Source organism: Rosa chinensis, chromosome 6 (assembly GCF_002994745.2).
Source record: "Rosa chinensis cultivar Old Blush chromosome 6, RchiOBHm-V2, whole genome shotgun sequence".
Taxonomy (NCBI): domain Eukaryota; kingdom Viridiplantae; phylum Streptophyta; class Magnoliopsida; order Rosales; family Rosaceae; genus Rosa; species Rosa chinensis.
In genome coordinates, this window is record NC_037093.1 from 14,349,130 (window position 1) to 14,369,311 (window position 20,182).

The 20,182-nt window shown below is 37.4% G+C and overlaps 3 protein-coding genes across 3 annotated transcripts; 1 reads left to right on the forward strand and 2 right to left on the reverse strand.

Annotated features, from left to right (window-relative positions):
• Positions 1 to 21: 21 nt before the first annotated feature.
• On the reverse strand, positions 22 to 1,781 carry LOC112170477 (cysteine protease ATG4). The gene has a single exon (XM_024307784.2). The coding sequence runs from the start codon at positions 1,407 to 1,409 to the stop codon at positions 183 to 185; it is 1,227 nt and encodes a 408-aa protein (XP_024163552.1). The 5' UTR covers positions 1,410 to 1,781; the 3' UTR covers positions 22 to 182.
• A 3,344-nt stretch (positions 1,782 to 5,125) lies between these two features.
• LOC112170865 (phenylalanine--tRNA ligase alpha subunit, cytoplasmic) lies at positions 5,126 to 5,662 on the forward strand. The gene has a single exon (XM_024308151.1). The coding sequence runs from the start codon at positions 5,126 to 5,128 to the stop codon at positions 5,660 to 5,662; it is 537 nt and encodes a 178-aa protein (XP_024163919.1).
• Positions 5,663 to 6,582: 920 nt separating this feature from the next.
• On the reverse strand, positions 6,583 to 10,198 carry LOC112173979 (peptidyl-prolyl cis-trans isomerase CYP40). The gene is made up of 9 exons (XM_024311666.2): positions 9,905 to 10,198; positions 8,887 to 9,390; positions 8,645 to 8,732; positions 8,426 to 8,478; positions 7,979 to 8,083; positions 7,673 to 7,748; positions 7,497 to 7,534; positions 7,332 to 7,406; positions 6,583 to 6,791 (listed from the first exon to the last, which is right to left on the reverse strand). The coding sequence occupies exons 1-8, from the start codon at positions 10,076 to 10,078 to the stop codon at positions 7,350 to 7,352; spliced, it is 1,095 nt and encodes a 364-aa protein (XP_024167434.1). The 5' UTR covers positions 10,079 to 10,198; the 3' UTR covers positions 6,583 to 6,791; positions 7,332 to 7,349.
• Between the last annotated feature and the right edge of the window lie 9,984 nt (positions 10,199 to 20,182).

A 20,182-nucleotide genomic window follows, 5' to 3' on the forward strand; every position in this document is an offset into this window, starting at 1 on the left:
ACACCCCTAAAATTGCACCTGTTCACCAAAATAAAAGATTGTACATTCAAATAACTAAGGGGATTCATTGCAATGGGCAAGAAATAGACAGTTCAGAAGATTATAGAAGACCTTCCTAATGCTCCCTGAATAAACACTCGCTAACTAATATACAAGGTTGCTGAACCCCATATCATTTGAACTCAGAGGAGTTGCCAATCATCTTCTTCATGTGCGCTTCCATCTCCATCTGCATCTTCATTGTTTTGATCGCCACCATTATCACCCAAATCATCATCACTCTGGCTAGGTGGCTTGGACAAATTATGTGTTTCAGCACTCACAGTAAACAGTGGAGCACCATTTGATTCATCTGCCAGCTTCGAAGCTCGTAGACAAAAATCATCAAAATCATCTTTGTCACGGCAATAGAATCCAATTGCCAGGGATGGATCAATTGTATCTAAAGGAATGTGGCGTATAACATTGCAGTGGTAAGAAGAAGTAGCATCACTATCTAAATCATTACTACTCAAATTGACTACAGGCTGAACTAGATGTGGATCAAGGTAGATTGCATTTTCATCTTGCACTCCAATAATGTAAGTTGATACACCAGGTCTGCCACCCATGATGCCAACACTTTGAGGAAAGGTAAACGTAGCTCGCAAGGATGGAATGTACCTGGGATTAAGTTCTTCAAGTCCAAGAACCAGAGGAACCAGCAAAAGAATCGGCGTCCAATCAACTCGACCTCCCGAAGACTCTGAACAATGTCTAAATGCATCTTCAACACACACAACCGGAGCACCGCCTCTCTCCCCATTTTCGTCTCCAGAAACAATATAAACAGCCATCGGCAGTGGCTGGTCATCAAGCTCCTGAGCTGCCGCGGCCTCGGCCTCCCTCTGCTTGCACACAAGAGTCTCCCAGGAGCGGCACATAGCATAAGGGCCAACCCAGGAACCGGCAGCAAGGTTATAAGCCTTGCCAGCCTCAATCAGATTGTGGATGGAGAAAGGCGCAGCTTCGGAATCACCAAATTGACGCAAGATCTCAACACACTCTTGATCCAAGCTGCAAGACTTGTCCAGAGGTCTCCTCCAAGATCTTCCCAACCTGTGGAAAAGCAATGCCTGAGCCACGAGCATCTGACTGCTCCGAATCATACACCCCCAATTCACATCGCTGCTAAAACACTTGGAATCCCCACCCTCAATCGAATCGAATCCTCTTCGATACGTCATCAAGATTCTCGACGAAAAATCGTGTTCGAATGCAAGTGGAGAGGACTCGGACTCATCGAACTTATAGCACACGCCGAGAAGCCACACATGACTGGTGGAGGAGATAGCAGCAGTACGGCTGGATCCAACTACGCGCTCGTGAATTCGCCGCATCACAGCTGCAGTCCACGATCCATCCATCATGAATCGGCTTCGATCGGCTCGGCTGAGTTTAAGTTTGACCCGAGCGAAGGCCTTGGCTAGATCCAGAATCGGAACAAAACAGAAGATCGAGCTCGAGCTCTAACCGGAGATCGGATCTGTTGGAAGTATTGGAACAACAGATTGGGAACGACAAGAGCTCTGGAACTGGACCATGTGAGAAGCCCCAAATTGTGAAACCCTAGAAAGAGAGAGAGAGAGAGAAGAGAGAGAAAGAGAAGGCAAAGCGTGTCGTGGACTCAACCGAATCTAACTGGTAACCATAGAAAATCTCCGCCCCCGAGTTGAGATAACTCCAAATATTCAGAAGCAAACTTGAACCGGGTTATACGCCTCTCTATCAAAACAATTCGTTATTCTTTTTTTTTTTTTGTCAAGTAACAATTCGTTATTCTTTTACAACGAAAAAGAAAATCGTTAGTTTATTTTATTTTTATTAAATTCCTCTAACCTGGTGCCACCTGCCTCCGGTGACGCTACAACTTTTACAGTTTTACTGTGGAGACAATTTGGTGACATCTCAGGGAATAATTGAATGACGTACTATTAAATACGATTAGGAAAAATGATTATTTACTCAATTTTTGAGTTAATTAATTATACTTACCCAAACATTCTGAGAGATTGATAACTTACCTAAACACTCTAACAGATCATTTTCTTAATACTCAATTAAGTATTTTTTTAATTCTTTTTTATTTATTTTTGGGATAATTTTGACATCTCCTTCTTTGTCACTTAGAGAGAGAAGTCATCGGAGACATTGTCGGACTCCGGTTACCAGTGGCCAGCCGCGGACTCCCTCAGGAAATCAGTGACCGGAATCCGGCGACCGATCACCTGAATTCTGAATCCGGCTACCTGACTGGTAACCGGATTCCAGCTACCGAACTGGTAACCTGATTCCGGCGTCTGATTTCATTGGCCCCTAATAATACCTATTAACCATATTATTGCCCCCCAATAATTATGTTATTTCCTCCCAATAATCATATCATTGCCTCACAATACCGATAGTATTGCCTCCTAATAATCATATTATTGCCCCCAATAATCATATTATTGCCTCTTAATAATCATATTATTGCCCTCAAGTGAATTGCATAAACTCCTAAAACCAAAATGAATACACTACAGACACAATTGATCAACTTTTATGTTCAATTGTACACGTTCACTTTTTTTTCTTCTTTTTTTTTCCCTTCCCCATTCTCGAAGCTCACAGTATACCCACCGAAGTGTGAGACCTGCAATTCGGGTCTCTTCTGATCGAGGCTTTGGGTTCTCTGAGGCGAAGGCTTGGAAGTTGACGAGGACTTTGAGGTGAAAATGGGGTTGGGCTTCGACTGGGGAGGCTTCGAGGCCCGGCCGACTCCTCATCCTTTGCTGCCGTCCAGTCCCCAACGCCCAACTCCACTACCAACTCTGGCTATGAGATCACCATCCCCAATCGCCGTCTGGAGATGGTATTGACTCGAGATCTGCCATGATCGGAATCCCTTGGCTGGGGTCCAAAACCTTGATCAACTCCAAGGATTTGAGGATGGCTTCGTTCACCGAAGCCTCGTCCCAGATTTGGGACTTGATTGTTCGGAGACGGGATCAGAGACAGGAGGGGGGGATGACGATGAGAGAGAAAGAGAGAGTGACAATTATGGCGGCCTAGGGATCGACGATGGAGTAGGCAGTGGTGATGGCTGAGAAATGCTCATTGGTAGCCGGCGGTGATAAAAGTTGTGAGGCCTAGGGCTCGACGACAGTGAGAGTGAGATATATATATATATATATATATATATATATATATATATGAGTGTAATTTATTAATTAAAATAAGGTTAAAACTGTCAATATATGTTAAATTGGGTAAATTAGACTAAAAATCTCTCAGTGGAGTAAGTGGACAATTTTTAGGCTAAAATTGGGTAAATGGTCACGGCCCCAAAATTATCATTGCTAACTTTTACAATTTTTGTCTAAAAATTTGAAAAATGCGATCGAAATTCTCTTAGCAGTTAGCATCAGTGGTCACCTCGTGTTTGATATGGTTCAGCTGACATTATCCTACTTGTACAACCGAGACGAAATTTAATAGATGACATCAATGAGTTATGTAAGTCTTTTTAGATTATCAAATTGATTCATGTAAATATGCAAGTAAATTCTGTTGCTCATAGATTGGCTAGCCTAAGTTAAGAATCTTCTACAAACTGAGTGGTTCACTTCAGCTCCGACTATAATTTCAAGTGCCCTATTATAAGATCTCAATCATATTTGATGAATAAAACTCATTGTTTTCGTCAGAATTTATATATATATATATATATATATATATATATATATTTCTTTTTACGATTCATTTGGGTGCGGCTAATATTACTATGGATTAAATTCTGCTTACTACCTTATACTTTGAAGGGTTCATCAGTTCAGTCCCTGCATTTTTAATTTAATCAGAAAAGTCCTTGCACTCTCCAATTTCATCAAATCGATCCAATCTGTCACTATTTCGTTAATTTTCGCTGTTAAAATGCTGACGTGGGTCCTTCTCACAGGGAAAATTTCCAAACTGCCCACCGCTAGGCAGCCCGCCAACGCGTCAGTGTTGTGAATGCAGATGGGTAGTTTGGAAATTTTTCTCGAAAATTGACGGAGTGGTGACAGATTGGATCGATTTGATGAAATTGGAAAGTGCAAAGACTTTTCTGATTAAATTAGAAATACAGGGACTGAACTGATGAACCCTTGAAAGTACAAGGTAATAAGCAGAAATTTGTCCTATTACTATTTTTTTTGTTCACCCTAAATTTGATTTTTAACACCAAAATTTCCAAAATTATCCTTGAATAAAAAAAAATTAAAAAAAGGAAGAACTAAAAATAATTACAAGTAAATAAACAAGACAATATAAACCTAGTACACATCGTATACCAATCCATATTTGCAACATTGCACAAATATCATGGTCTCTTTCTTTCCATCTCTTCCTTTCTCTCCCTCTCTTTCCACTTTTTCTTCTAATATTATTAGTCGGTTCATCATAGAGCACATGCACTTTGTTGACTTGGGTTGGAGTTAATCAAGATGCACAAAAGGCCTGATGAAAAACAAAATCGAAGTGAACTGAGATTGAAAGACAAAGAGAGAAAATTCGTGGGTGGAAAGCAATTCCATCTAATCAAGAGCTCATTGAACATGGGATCGATGAAGTCATGGAGCCAAGGGAAAAAAAAAATACAAGTAGAGTGCGATGGCAGGTGAGTTGTACGCTAAAGGCAGAGGCAGCTAGTAATCTAGGCTGCACAACGGGAGGTACACTGCAAACGCTACAAACGCTCTTGAGTTTTATTTTTGGTTTTTATTTTATAAAATTTCTTAATCACAAGGTTAGTATTGAAATATTTTTTATGAAGGGTGAAGAGAGTAGATGGTAAAGTTGACAATAGCCGCACCCATATCATATTCTTAGAAAAAATATGACCGTTTTAAGTAGTGGTCAAAATGAATCATCATAAATGTCAAGAACCAATCAGAAAATTTTAAGAATTCTTTGTCTAAAAGGAAACCTAATCTTATTTGGATTCAAGTTCCCTTTTTCTTCAAGGATTTGATGTGCATGATGCTCCTATATAAGGAGGCTTTGCTGTAAACTAGTGCCGCACTAAAGCAAATAGCAAAACAAAGGAGCCAAGGCAATGGCAATGGCGGAGGATGTCGTCCTCGAATACCTACAGAACCACCACGAAATCGCAGACTCTCAACTCTTCGCAGCCCAAGCCAATATCAACCACGACGACATCGCTAATGCTATTAACAGTCTCACTGATCATGGATACGTTGACTCTCAGGAGATTATAGAGGAGACATGGTTGCTCACCGAGGCAGGAAAGACATATGCTGTTCATGGATCACCTGAAGTGCGTCTCTTCCTGGCCATACCACAAGAGGGTATCACAAAAGATGAATTGCAGAAAAAGTTCGATGCATCAGAATTCAAAATAGCTTGCGCCAAGGCTGCACAGAATAGATGGGTGGACTTCGGAAGGCAACTAGTGACCAGGAAGATCCAACTTGTGGATAATGACAAGGTCCAAACTTTGCTTCTACAGATACAAAACGCAGAGGAAAACATCAGCCAAGATGACATCAAGGCTCTCACCAAAAGAAAGCTTATTGTTCTACAAGTGAAGCAAGGCTTCTCAGTGAGAAGAGGTCCCAATTATGCTCTCCAACAGTGAAATATAAGCTAAATCTCAAGTTAAATTAATTTGAACATTAGAAAACTTTTAGTTAAATTTAATTTTTGTTTAAGTATTCTTTATCCTCAAATTAGTTAAATTTTAAATTTATTTTAAAACAAGTAGAGAAGAAAGTTGCTACAGATTTGATTCAATATAATTTTATTTTAAGTTTTCATGTTTGGAGGTTTTGTAGTTTCATTTTATTTTATTTTTAAATTTTATTTTATCTTCTTGATCCTTTAACAATGCTTGATTGGAAGGCTACTCAGCTTGTTTTAGCCTGTGCCTCTCCTTTCGTGTTAGCTAACAATGGACCAGCAGAAAAGGCTGATTCGTCAATCGGACTCAATACTCTTCCCTCCGTCGTGCGTATTCTGATCTTTGATTCTACAATGAGAGTCTGAGGAAGCTTTCTTTCCTGCTGTTTTGAAGTAGTTAATACTTTTTCTTGCTGCTTTCCTTTTCTATCTTTCTTTTGTTATGTTTCAATATTATATATATATATATATATATAACAGTCCATCTCAGGTGCGGACGGTACGGATTTCCCGTTTTTGACCACATTTTCACATCTTCACCGTTCACCTTTTAGGTCCTAATGTATAGATCACCTCTGCAAAATGTCAGCCAATTTGATGATCGTTAAGGCATTCAAAACTGCAATTTACCATTATAAATACAAACAGTTCCGGTTTGACAGATTCGGTCCGTGTAAATTGCAGTTTTAGATGTCTTAACGATCACCAAATTGGTTGAAATTTTGTAGAGGTGATCTATACACTAGGACCTAAAAACTAAACGGTTCAGATGTAAAAATGTGGCCGGAAAGTGGTCGAAAACAGGAAATCCGTACCGAAATTTCAGTACGGACGTCCGCACCTGAGAAAATTCCTATATATATATATATATAGAAAAACTTGGTTCAACATGCCATGAAATCAAAAAATGATTCCGAATGTTACAGGACAAAATTGTTTGGTCTAATGTCACATAAAGTTACAAATCATTGGCTTCTGCCAAATTATAAAGGAGGGAGAAGAGTCAATGAGAAGAGTTTCAGGCTTAACTCTCTACAATTACATTTTTCTTGCACGGATAAGACTACTCTCCTACGAACTGGAACAACCTGTAAATTTGAAAGTGAATAGATTAAAGAATGATCTGTCAATGAATGAGCAGAACATGTCAACCAAATGCATAGAGGATAATCCTTGAGATCTCCTGAATTGCAAATCTGCAATCATATGGTCCATGAACTCCAAACACCATCTAAAACTAAAAACATAACCCCTAGGATAAACTCTAACATACGTGTTTCCCAACCAAAAGAAAAAGGAACTACTTCAGCAAAAGCGAAAACAAACAGAACATGATATATAACATGATAACATATTTAATCAGCTGAAACTATTCATAAATATATAGCTGTCAATCTGTCATACAACTTACAAGAACATCTCCAAGACCCTATATAATCAACTTGGCAAAGAAATATCTTAAATCCAGAAGATAATAGTTTCGGAAAATCAGGGCTTTGTCAAAAAATGTCTGAAACAATTGAACTTGATACTAAACTACAATAGACAGCCTGTATTGCAAAATAGTGATTCTTGATATCAATGTTGAGTAATACCAGTTGGTTCTTAAGCATTTGTTCAACACATACCAGTTGACAGCAGAAGTGCTATTTCTGAAACATCTTGCTGTAGGCCTTCTTCTCCTGATCACGCCTACTAGAAATCTGTAAAAAACATAAAATGTTCAAAACCCAGTTTTCTTTTAAATAGGATGTAAACATTTATTGTCAATAGGTTGCATGCTATAGACAGACCTTCTTCTTAGCAGCAGCAAGCTCCTTTTTTATTCCAGCTGAAAGATCAAAGGCAAATCATAAGCAAAACTCAGAAAACCAATAACCCACAATTGTATAACAATTTGCCAAAACAACAACAACAAAAAACAGACAGTTCTAACTAGGCCTTAAAATTATGAAAAATGTCTCCATACCATCAGTGGGCTCCAAATCCAATGCCTTTTTGAAGCTCTCAACTGCAGCATCAATATCATTAAGTGCTATGTATGCCTGACAGCCAGGAGAAAAATAATCATTGGGATTTAAGGTTGCAATGCAATTAACTTCTCTTTACCAAGGAAGTGAAGAGTGATGCAATGTTAAGATGATTTAGGACTATCCTGTCACACTCTCATCATCAAATTTATGGAATACTGAACTAAAAGTATGTGTAGGAGGAGCACACATAGGCTGAGAGCACCAAAATACTAAAGAGACATATTGTGAATGAAGATACCAACCTGACCTTGTCGAAACAAAGCCTTAACATTATTTTCTCCATCCCTCATTGCAAAGTCAGTGTCTAACAGTGCTCCTTTAAGGTCCCCCAATTTCAATTTACAAGCCTAGAACAACATACCACCATGGTTATTAGTTAGAGAAAAAGCACAGGGAAGAGAATGAACAACAAAAACACAATGAAAAATTGGTCAATATGAAAAGAAACTATATTGTGAATTAATGTACAATAAGGTCCAAGTTGAAGCAAATAATTATGTTTTGCCAACACACTGATACCCTCAGAAATTTTCAATAATCAAAATGCAAAAACTTTGTTATTCCATGTCAGTGTGTGTATTTTATTTTTTCATTTTTTTATAAGACTTACCATGAGACCATGTCATTATCAAGAGCGCAAACTACCTTAGTACAAAATGCAATCAAACTGTAAGGCTAACATAACTTACAGAGCTGTTAGTGAAAATCTGTGACTTGGTTTTTCTCAAACTTGAACTCTTCTCTGCAGTCACACAGGAAAAAGAGTAAAACATGAGAAGGAATCGTGAGATTGTCAATGTCATAGCAAAATTTGCAAAATGGCAATTAAAGTAGCATGGAACTTGTTATCCATTCAAATGCGGAAATGTGTGCAGAAAAAAACATTATAATGAGCCAAGCAAGTTCACCTTCATCAATTCCATCTTTCTCCCAACAAATATCGAGATAGCGCAAAGATTTCCGATACTTTCTGAGAGCCATCTTGTAGTCTTGTTTCTGCAAACAGTAAATATCACCCTTTCAATATAATAAACATTTTTTTATCTTTTTGTGTGGGAGGAGGCCAAAATTACCAATACAATTCAGTACATCAAACTACAATATACGAGACTGAAACTAAAATAACACTCATTAGTCATTAGTTCATTACCTTGAAATATTCATTACCAAAAGCCTTGATTGAATCTACAGAAGTCATCCACCAAGAAAGCTCATCAGGACTGTTATCTAGGTCAGCTGGCCAATCAGGATAAGTGTCACCATCTTTGAATAAATTAGATATTCCATCATCAGCCCCCTCAGGAATTTCTCCACAATCCGCAATAACAACATCAACAGTCGGAGAATCACCGCCCTCACCAGTAGAAATGTGCTCTATTGAACGAACCACTCCCATGCCTTTCACTACCTTCCCAAACACCACATGTTTCCCATCTAAATGAGCAGTGCGAGTTGTTGTGATAAAAAACTGAGACCCATTGGTGTTCGGACCAGCATTGGCCATGGATAACATGCCTTTCCTTTCATGTTTCAATTCAAAATTTTCATCTTCAAATTTCAGCCCATAGATAGACTCTCCCCCCGTGCCATCTCCAGCAGAAATATCACCCCCTTGTATCATAAAGCCTTTGATAACACGATGAAAACGGTTTCCCTGATATGACACAGAAATAATAATAATAAAAATAAAAACAAGGTTTACTTATCTCAAATGCAGCTACAATCCATGCTATATAGACATCAAAAGCACATGGGGTACAAGTACAAAATAAATCAAGCTTAAAAGATTATAAAAAATTTCATTTGCTAGCTCATTAGATTGGTCCAGCCTTCTTAAAGCAGTGTCCGACAGTGAAAATGTTCATGTATACCACCATGGCACATAATTAACATTTCTTTATGGAAATTCTCAATTCCTTACTGTGCTTAATGTCAAAGATAAAAACAAAATCTTCCTACAATCAGAGATGAAAAAAGAAGAATAAAGGTTACAGTTTTGAGATTGTATGCTTAAACAAGGATTACTGAAACAGAAAACCAATACTCAGATTAGAAAAAGGACCAATCTTGTACATCAATCATGACAATTTGAGTCTTGTTCATCACAAACCAACCCAGAACAGAAAGCAAAAGTAGAGAAAGAAAGAAAGGAACAAAAAAGAGTGGACCTTGTAGTGGAGGGGGACACCAGTATTGGGACCAATGCCTTTCTCACCAGTACAGAGAGCTCTGAAATTCTCTGCCGTTTTGGGCACCACATGGTCGTAAAGCTCGATCACTATCCGTCCTTCAAGCTCTCCTCCTATGCTAATGTCCAGAAAGCACCGTGGTCTCTCCCCCATCTCTCTCTTTCCAAGTCTTCTTCCGCCTTCTAGAATTCTAGAACTGTGTCTTCTCAGCTCTCTCTCTCTCTCTCTCTCTCTCTCTCTCTCAAATATAAAGTTAAAAAACAAATATAGAGTGGGAAGCAGAACAGAGTAAAACCCTATTTATTTCCGTCTCTCCGGAGTCCTGCACTCGTACCAACTTTCAAACGCCCTCCAAGTTTCAGACAACCAATCACAAACAAGTCCACGTCATATAGACCAATCATATTAACTCAGATTACTACATGTAGTCCGAGACTATATTATATTTTTAAATTTTTATTTCCTAAGAGAGCAATTTTATGAAACAAAACTACATGTTTTTTGTTTTTTTTTTTTTAAAGGACAAAACTACATGTTTTAGTCTTTAAGGTTGGGATCTAAAGGACACAGTAAACATTCAAATGTTTGTGCTATCACCTAGCTCTCTGTTAAAAGGGAGTGATACTCACACTCTATGTTCTCTTTTTTAGTGCGGCTATTGTCACCCTATCATATGCTCAGTTCACTCTACGTCTAACTTTTGCCACCCAAACTTTCAATGTCATCCTTAGTTACAAAAAATAAAAATTGAAGGAAAAAAAAGAAGAAGAAGAAGATGATGAAGATGCTAACGTTGTAGAGAATGAATCACCACTGCACCACCCTTTTATTGGCAATCTCATTAAATATGCGAAGATTAATTGCCTGTGTATGAGGAGTAAAGTTATGGATGTACTTATGGGTATTTATGTATTGTTCTCAATTCTCACGGGTTGTAAGGGTTCCCTCATATTAAGAGAACAACGACTAATCAAAGAGTTGTGAGTTGATGGCGGTTGAGCAAAGATCGTCAACCAGGGAGCTGCAAATCATTGTTTCTTCTTCGTTTACTTTATTTTATTTTATTTTCATTTTGATTAAGGGTGATACTAGAATATTTGATTTAATTTTTTTTTATGTAGGGCAATAGCCACATCCTTAAGATATTGTTAGACTTTGCTTCAAGATGCCACGCATGTCGTTGACTTTTTATATAAATGATTGTGCTCTTTTTTTTTTTCTTTTTTTTCTTTTTTTTTTTGAGGGAAATGATTGTGCTCTTAGTTATGGTAGTTTTTATTTTTTATACCTATTATTTAAAAATTTTAAATAATGAGTGATTGTTTAGAGGCTGTCAAGGCTGTGACAGAAGAGGACCAAGATTTATCTCCTTTGGGAACTATTGTTGAAGAAATTAAAGGTTTACTAGCTGAATTGCAGTCTATAGGTGTTCATCATACTTAGAGCATCTTTAGCAGACTCTCTATTGTGGCTCCTTAGCTATTTTGGAGAGCATGTTTAGCTTTTTATCTATTTTAGCAGCTGCACCAGACTCCTAAGTGGCTCTCTATTATAACTTTTAGCTATCTCGCTCCTAAATATAGAGAGCGGGATGAGACTCTCTATAATTTAAAACATTCCTTTTAAGTTATTTCATGTAATTTATAAATACATTTAAACTATTTAATATTCATTTAAAAAATCATATAAATTCAAAACTAGCTAAAATAGAGAGCATTGATGCAGACGTAATTCTAAAGTGGCTAGCTAAAATAACTTTTTAGCTACTTTAGCTAAAATTTGACTAAAAAATGGCTAGCATTGCTAAAGATGCTCTTATAGAACTGCTAACCATGTTGCTCATAGATTAGCAGGTATTGGTTTTGATTCTAACATTCATACGGAATGGTTCTTTCAAGCTCCAGAGTCTATTTTGGATGCCCTATAGTACGATTACATTCGTATGAATCATTAATACAATTTCATCTTTACTTCAAAAAAAAAAATTAATTAAAGTAAACTAAAACTCGTAAACTAACTCATGTATCGCTACCATAAATTTTTGATATAATGACGCAATACTAAGTCAGGGCCACAAAAGAATGGATTGTACTTTAAAAAAAAAAAAATTCTTTATCCCACCTCCTACCCTTACATATATGTCAGTGAGAATCGAACCCAGCCTTTACAATGTTAGGATTATGATTTACTAACAGGTAATAGTTCACGGGCAAGAATGGATTGTACTTAAAATAAAATATCTTTCAAAAACATTTTTTTTTTAATTTTAAAAAGGATTTGGAACCCAGCCTAACTGGGAGTTTCAACCCCACGCCCAAATATTATTAATAATAGGAGAACCAATGTACACCGAGGGGGACATATAACATTCACCTCGGTAGTAGTACAAGAATCCTCATAGAGTGAAACTATTAAATGACTGTAATGACAATCACCTCCTTGTAATGACTCTACTATATTTTTACTTGTTAACAGAAGCTCTAATTCTCCTTGATGGCCCCATTCATTCTTCAAGTACATATTTCTTTAATCGTAGGGTGATTCTAGTTGAACCTCCTAATTTGTTTTTTGGACCTCTCATCCCAATTTTTTTCAACAAACTTCTTATTTTGTCCTTGTTTGTATTTTACTTTTTTTTTTTTTTTTTATACCTCCTACTATGATACATGCAGTTCCTTTGAACATCAATTTTTTATTTTTTTTTATCTTTGTCCGGTAAGGAACTATATATATAGAGAGGAGAGGAAGGATTAATATATTACCACACTACCAACTTTAAAGTCTAAACTCTATACATGGCATGAAGGGCCATCAACAGTTTCGTCAAAAGGGATAAATACAGGCATACAATAGAGTATTTAATTGAGAACTACAAGTGCAATTGTGTTGGAGTACGGAAGAAGGGCCAACCTGCATATCTCAAGTTATGTAATATGCTCTTTACTCGTTCTTCTTTTCCTTTTTAATTTCTCATGGTTATGGAGTAATGAAGTGCATCACAAATTTTGAATTAAAAAAAATAAAAACTCTATGATTCATATTTGTCAATTGGCTAAAAACAATTGCGAAAGAATATAATATTTTTAGAATAATGACTCTTGCGTATCCATGATATTCATTCTATATATTCAATTTAAAAAAAAAAAATATAATAGAGATTAAATTTTGACAAAAATTTAGATAAGCCCAAAGAGCAAATTGAGATATCTGAATAGAACCACTGTCCACCCTTAATCGTATCACTTCTCAGTCTCAAAACATAGAACAATGCTAATTTTTTTACACTACAATTTATTAATGCCATCAACTCATGCGCGGTGCGTTTACGTCCGTTGCAGGCTGCGTCGGGGAGCCCAACGACCGTTCGCATGTTATCATCGAGGAGTCGTCGTCGTCGTCATTACGTCCACTGCTACGGTGGCGGAGCCCACCCAACAACCCGGGCGATAAGAAACAAAACAATAGTCGTTGTCGTCGACTTCTTCTCCTTCCTCTTCTTCTTCTGTACGCAAGAATTACTGCAGATTACATCTGGTTAATTTTGTCCAGCTTTCCACTCGATCTGTGCTGTTTGAGCTACAAATCTGACTTGAAGTTTCGGAAGGAACAAATCGGCTTCCGAAACGTTCGGACAGGAGTCATGGTGTGTTGATAATAATTGTGAAAATATAATAGCCAACATACTGCAGCTTTATTGATCCATCAATGGTGGATTATCTTGATGAGGTACTATGCTCCCCCATCATTTGCTACATGCTCTGCCACTACTGGTATTACTATATACAATTAAGTAGGCTCTATCTAAAAGCAATAGTTTTTGCTACTTTGGAAGATAGTGTTGTCCTCTCTCGTACAATAGGACATTATAATTTGTCAAAAAGAAGGCATGCATGATCGTTTTTCTTTTCTTTTTTCTAGCAAATAACCAATTGATATATGATATATCTACCACAAAGTTAAAAAATATAAAAGCAAATGCTGATACCCAAAATAATCAAACCTTAAAATCGATTGAATAATTTTAGAGAGTGAAATTCACGCTCTTAATTTTATAGTCCACACTATTTTTTTTTTGATGAAATTTTGATAAGGAAACAAATCATATCTTAAAATCGATTGAATAATTTTGGGGAGTGAAATCCACACTCTTTATTTTACAATTTATATTTCATGTTTTTTTTTTTAGTAACTTAAATTTTGTCTTTTAGTGACTTGAATTTTGTCTCCTTTATAAAATTTCAACCAAAAAAAAAAAATAGTGTGGACTGTAAAATTTAGAGTGTGGATTTCACTCCCCATAATTTTAGGTGATGCTCCAACTCATTTTTCATTCTCATTTACTTTGTTAGTCTGGTATCTGTAAGAGTTTCTCCTTGATTTCGACCTGAAGTACCCTCAAAGTGGTTACGATCAAACCTTAGGAAATAGTTGATGATGTTCTCTCTACTTGGGATCTATTTTTTTTGCTTTTGGTGCCTCATGTTCTTGTTTGATCTTAGAGTTGCAAGTGGTTTCAAGGCCTCTTTACTAATATGGTGATATCGCGATAGTTTCAAGTGGTGACAGGTGAGGCTTGCGGTTTTAAAAATGGTAGGCTGTTACTGATCTCTAAATTTGTATATGGGATCCAATTCTAAGATTCAGGTCTAAGATCTAGTTAGGTACCTTAAAAAACAATATATTCTAAAGTTGAGGAAAAAAAAAAAAAGCTACCATGCATGCAAGGCAAAGGCATGGAAAAAGTGATCAAAGATTCGACGGGCAGGGAGAGATCGACTAGGAAACATTACCAGAGCAAACCTATAACATCCCGACCTCTAAGTTATTTGAAAATAATCCCTATTTTTTAGTGGAAGGAAATTGTTTTGCCCCAAAACACCAATTCGTTCAGAACTCAATTAAATTGATAAACAACTATACCAGGACATAGATCTTGACGAGAGGACCAACCTCCTCATCTCATGTACAACCAACAGTCGCTGGAATACCAAAACCTTTCAATCTTCGATACTTCTTCCTCACCCAGCAAACCAAGACTGAAGGTAGAACCGCGGCGAGGAGAGAAATTGAATGAAATCTGTGCGTCACCACGTCGTGGCTGGACGGACGATTTTTGATAGAGACCCATCGCGGGTCGTCAAGTCACCAAAAGGGGTCAGAAGCCTTAAGCTTCTGGAGCTCTCTGTCAAAGGGAGTGTTCCTCCAGGTTCCAGAGAGATCCTGTCTTTCTCTATCTTTTTTTCTATTCTCCCCTTCCTCCTTGATCCTTCTTAATCCATTTTATTTATTCATGTAGTTTACTAATGTCGGCAAACAAATCAATGGCTCATAATTTGCCACATGTATTTCTTTAAGACCATGTTTCGATGGACAATTAACATCCTTACTTGCTAAGGGAATGACGGATAATAAGGAAAAAGAAAAAAAACTTAGATTATTTTAGCCTCAAAATGACTCTCAAAATCCATTAAGATAATGAGAAAATATTAATTACATTTGCTCATGGTCTCATGATCTCTGTTTTGTAAGGAGGATATTCTTTGTTATAATGACGTGTCACCAACAATTTACGATGTCTCGGGTATTACAAAACCCTAGGAAGAAAGTGACTATCTTTTGAGTATAGTGATTCTTGTGCTTCATTAAATTCTCGTGCGAATTTCATACATCCACGTGGTCATATTGGTTTTATGATGAGATTTGCAATCTCTGGGTCATGGTGGTAATGATCTTTGCATTGCTTTGTCTCACAAACCGTGAGCAATGGCTTGTAATTTTTTTTTGCAAAGAAAATTTTTCCATGCACTGGCGATACAAGTGAACTAGTAATTCTAGCAAATCTGAGCTGTTGATATTTATAAATAACCAAAAAATGTACTTGATATTATCCAACCGTCCATTTTTGTTGGTGCGTTGCACATCGGTCTCTTTTATGTAAAACCAACATAGTAAAGCTTACAAATTCAGCTCTCTCTGGTATAGAGATTGGTGAGGTGGTAATAAAATTTTTAAAAATAATATATATAGACACACACATACACACATACAGGCGGGTTCTGGAACGGACATTCGCACTGTCGCTAAAGTGTGGACGTCAATGCTTCTGCAGCAAGCAGGCTGCGACGGCGGAGCGAATCTTGCCGGAAGGAGGCCAGAGGCATCCCAGACCTCTTCTGGGCAGCGATCGAGGTCGAAGGTTCTGGGCAGTGACCTCACTTTCAACTTCAAGGTTCTGGGCAGCCACTACAAACCTGTCGCCGGCGACTCTACCCGACTGCAGACTAGTCCGACATGCCCCCGACCTCAATCTGGTAAGCCCCGCTGCTCCGTCACCTCCTGAACGGAGAGAAATCTCGAAAGTCTGCACTGTCGTCCGCACTCTAGCGATAGTACGAACGTCCTCTTCAGAACGCCTCCGTGTGTGTGTGTGTTAAAAGGGCAATACCCACACACACACACACAAAAACGAATGGTACCCTGCTAAAACGGTTGTTGGTTCTTCTCACTTCTTGGAGAACCAGGCGTATGTGGGATATTGTAAGCTTTGATCAAGTTCCTACCGAGGATCAAGGATTTAGTGTTTAAAGCATGCAGCTGCTCTGTGGGACTGGCATAATGGAGGTTGTTGAATTATACACGTGTCAGGAGACTGCCTCTTTAAAGTGTCAGTGGCAATTCAGTAAAGCTCCCAACATGCAAGGGCAAAAGCGTCACCACACTATTCATAAAGGGGTTGGACTTTAGAGTAGAGAATTAGAGATCATCGGTGGGGTGTTTATTTATGTTATTATTTTCCTTCTTCTTCTTCTTTTTTTTTTTTTGGGGGGGGGGGGGGGGGGGGGGGGGGTGGGTAGGCAAAATATAAAACAAACTAGACATAGAGCAAAGGAGAAAGGAAAACAAACAAAAACACCACCAATAGACCTAGGACGGTAGTACATGTTGATATTGGCTTCAGAAGGACTAACGTTTTTTTTCTTCATTTTTGGGTCCTTAGTACTTTTGATTTTTGATGGACTCTTTTGTTATTGGGAGATGTCTCGTTCTCCCGTGAATCTCATCAAGTATTTCTCATTCTTTTCTTCAATGAACTAAAATACAGCGATGAGCGGTGGGCTTCCAGATGTAGTGGTCATTTTTCCTTTATAAAAATAGTAAGTACATTGCATGAGAATTCCTAAGGAGGAAATGATATCGCCTAATTCTCTATTTTAATTTAAGAAAAAAAAATAAAAAAATTCTAGTTTATCGTATTTTGTTATCTGCTTCGGGTAATTAGTTGTTCCCTCTCCATGTATTTAAAGCACAAGCACATCCAACGTCATAAAAAAGATAAGAACATTTACACAATTTTTCAAATTTTGCATGGTTTATTTTGAGAAGACTTTCTCAGTGAAGGTATATTGACTAGTTTCGTTACAACTTGAGTTATTCTGGAGCTCGAATTGTTTTTAGCTTGCTTGGGGTTAACATAAAAACATAAACAAGTCATGATTACTTTGCAATGTCGATTTTGGAAAACTCATAAATAAACTCTTCATAAGATAATTCCAACTTACTTTGAACTTGTAATTATTTTAGGGGAAAATGGAACATTTTGGCAATTCTAAACTTTCATACCTCAGGTTTTAAAAATATCAGAATGGTATCTGAGGTTCCTTTGATACCTAGAGCCATTAACTCCGCTATGGCGTTAGCCAATTGACATATACTGAAGGATATATGAGAAATTTCAGTCCCTAATGTTATTTGTTTTATTTCATTCTCTAGTACTGTATACGGGTTTGGATATAAAACTGATCTGGGCACCTATGAATTCTCTCTCTCTCACATCCAGAATCAGTCTCATCTTCTTCTTCGTTAAGCTCTGCTCCGACCACCGCTGCATACTTAACCTCTCCACCCTCGACACTAAGCTCTTGGGTCAAGAGCAGTGGGATCAAGAGCAAAAGAGACTGATTCTTGAGGGCATCTCCCACCGTAGGCTATAATCCCATTTATAGCCTAAAACATCCTCCCACGGTAAGCTATTTCCCATGGACCAAGAAAAAAATTTGGCCTTCTCAAATTTGCTAGGCCAAATTTGGGCTCAGATTTGGTAAGCCAAATGGTGGGCCATGCTGACTTTGTTTTTTTTGTTTATTTAAGAACATGAATTTTACATTTAAGAAAAATCATTTTTCCTATATACATGGATTATTTATAATGTTACTAAATATTAAAATTACATCATTGTAAATATCTTGTTGAGATCTTCAATATGAGCCCAATATTTGATATGTTTAGAATTTTTAAAATAAACGTGTAATATTAATTTTATGATATACTTATTGTAATTTAACTAAAACGACTGGTTTTATTGATAGCCTAGTCAAAACCATACTCGAAAATATATTCTGAGCTGGGAATTATAGTCATTTTCAAATTATAGCCATTGGATGTGATGATATTTGATTTTTGGCTTATGGAATTTGGCCTATGGTGGCGGCACTGCTTTTTGTTGGTAGGCCAAAAAAGCATATTAGAGGGAATATTCTATTTTTGGTAGGCTAAAACCATTTGGCTTTTAGCTTATCATGGGAGATGCTCTGAGAGGCTAAGAAGGAAACGATTTGGGATGTTAATTGGTGCTACTAGCGGTGAGGTCAAACTTGGTCAGGGAGGCATTGGTGACCTCATAATGGACCAGCACCTTAGGCAAGCTCTTGGCAATTACGAGAAAGTACAGTAAGAAGTAGATGCCGGTAAAAATGAGGCCAATCACGATACAACAAAACTTCTCGACCATGATTTCTATAGATGCAGAGAGTATTAGAAAGAGAAAAGATACAATGGTATGAGACCAAAAAAAGTTCAGATTCAGATTCAACTTTAATTATGGGTCGGGGCTTCTCTTTTTTTCAACTTGATTGCTCCTCTACCTGGTGACAAAGCTTTTATGTTAGGAAGGGCAACTTTGTTCAAAGAGGTCCGTAAGAGTAAAGTCACACACGTCCTGACTCTCAAATCATTGTCCCACACAAATGCTAACCAACCATTCCCCAATGAGTAATGCTAGGTGAACCACCTTTTGGAGAACCACCTAGAGCCTAACTTAGGTGACAGCTTATGTGGCATAATCACATCATCAAAGCATAATTTCTTATTCTTTTATATTTTTATTTTTTCTTAACTACGAAAATTCCTTTTTCTTTTTTCACTTTCTTGATTTTATCTTTTAAACCCTATTTTTTTTCTTTCTAATCTAATCTACGTGGTCTTCATCTTCATCAAACTAATGTCTGTTCTCTCACCAATTGCTATAAGAAAGTGGCACATTGCAGCAAAGGAACACGTAAAATAGAACAAAAAGCATTCAGTTCCAACCAGTGCACCTGGCACCCCATTACACGACATGTAGAGTTTGGTTATAGTAGAGAATTGAGAAGCCCGCTCTTGGTTTGAAGGCTTGGATTTAAGATTTCCCCACCTTGAAAGATTGATTTTACACTAATTTTAGGTAGCCTTTGGGGAACATATCAAGATCTCTAATGAGCATCTAAAATATTTTCTACTTTTTAGTGATTCTTTGATGTCGAACTTACTGTGTATGTGTCTACAAATTTTCCAAATTTATTGGAGGCCTGTAATCATACTTGGGTTTAACGTGTCCGACGACATTAGAAGGATGCTTCAACTAGGAGATTTTCTTGGACATTTTGATTGCTCAAGAAAAGTAAGTCAACATGTGTCCGACGCTGAGGTATAAACATCGAAACACCCCCCCTCTTTCTAGACTTAATCTGTTGTAATTAACATATGCATGCGCCCACTCACATCTTACATTAGACTAATATGTTTTCCTTTTCTTGATGATGATAGACTCTTATATTTGAAGAAGATATAAGAAAGACACGTTCTCCACCATTACCAAGTCTCAAGCATCTTAAGGTAGAGTTAAGCACTAATACAACAGCAGTAACACATACTCCCTTGATATATTCCTTGGGTTGGATGGCACCCCCATCTATCAAGTGTCTATTAGTAATACAAAATTCAGGGCTTCTCTTTGAATTTAAACAGAGACAATGAGTACAATATTCCTCAATAGCACCCCTTTTTTAGCCACCTCTTTGAAAAGATGTTGGTAGAGCTTTGCAAGAGGAGGAGAGAACAGACGTTGATCTAATGAAGATGAAGACGGGGCAGATTAGATTAGATGGAAAAAGAATAGGGTTTAAAAGAAAAAGGAAATTTCATAGTTAAGAAAAATAAAAA

Excerpts from the sequence above, each read along its gene's own strand:
- LOC112170477 (XM_024307784.2), bottom strand. The coding sequence starts at position 1,409 with ATGATGGATGGATCGTGGACTGCAGCTGTGATGCGGCGAATTCACGAG.
- LOC112170865 (XM_024308151.1), top strand. The coding sequence starts at position 5,126 with ATGGCGGAGGATGTCGTCCTCGAATACCTACAGAACCACCACGAAATC.
- LOC112173979 (XM_024311666.2), bottom strand. The coding sequence starts at position 10,078 with ATGGGGGAGAGACCACGGTGCTTTCTGGACATTAGCATAGGAGGAGAG. Across the intron at positions 8,479-8,644 it reads GAAAGATGGAATTGATGAAG|AGAAGAGTTCAAGTTTGAGA; the intron begins GTGAACTTGCTT and ends GTGTGACTGCAG. Across the intron at positions 7,749-7,978 it reads CTTTGTTTCGACAAGGTCAG|GCATACATAGCACTTAATGA; the intron begins GTTGGTATCTTC and ends CCTGGCTGTCAG.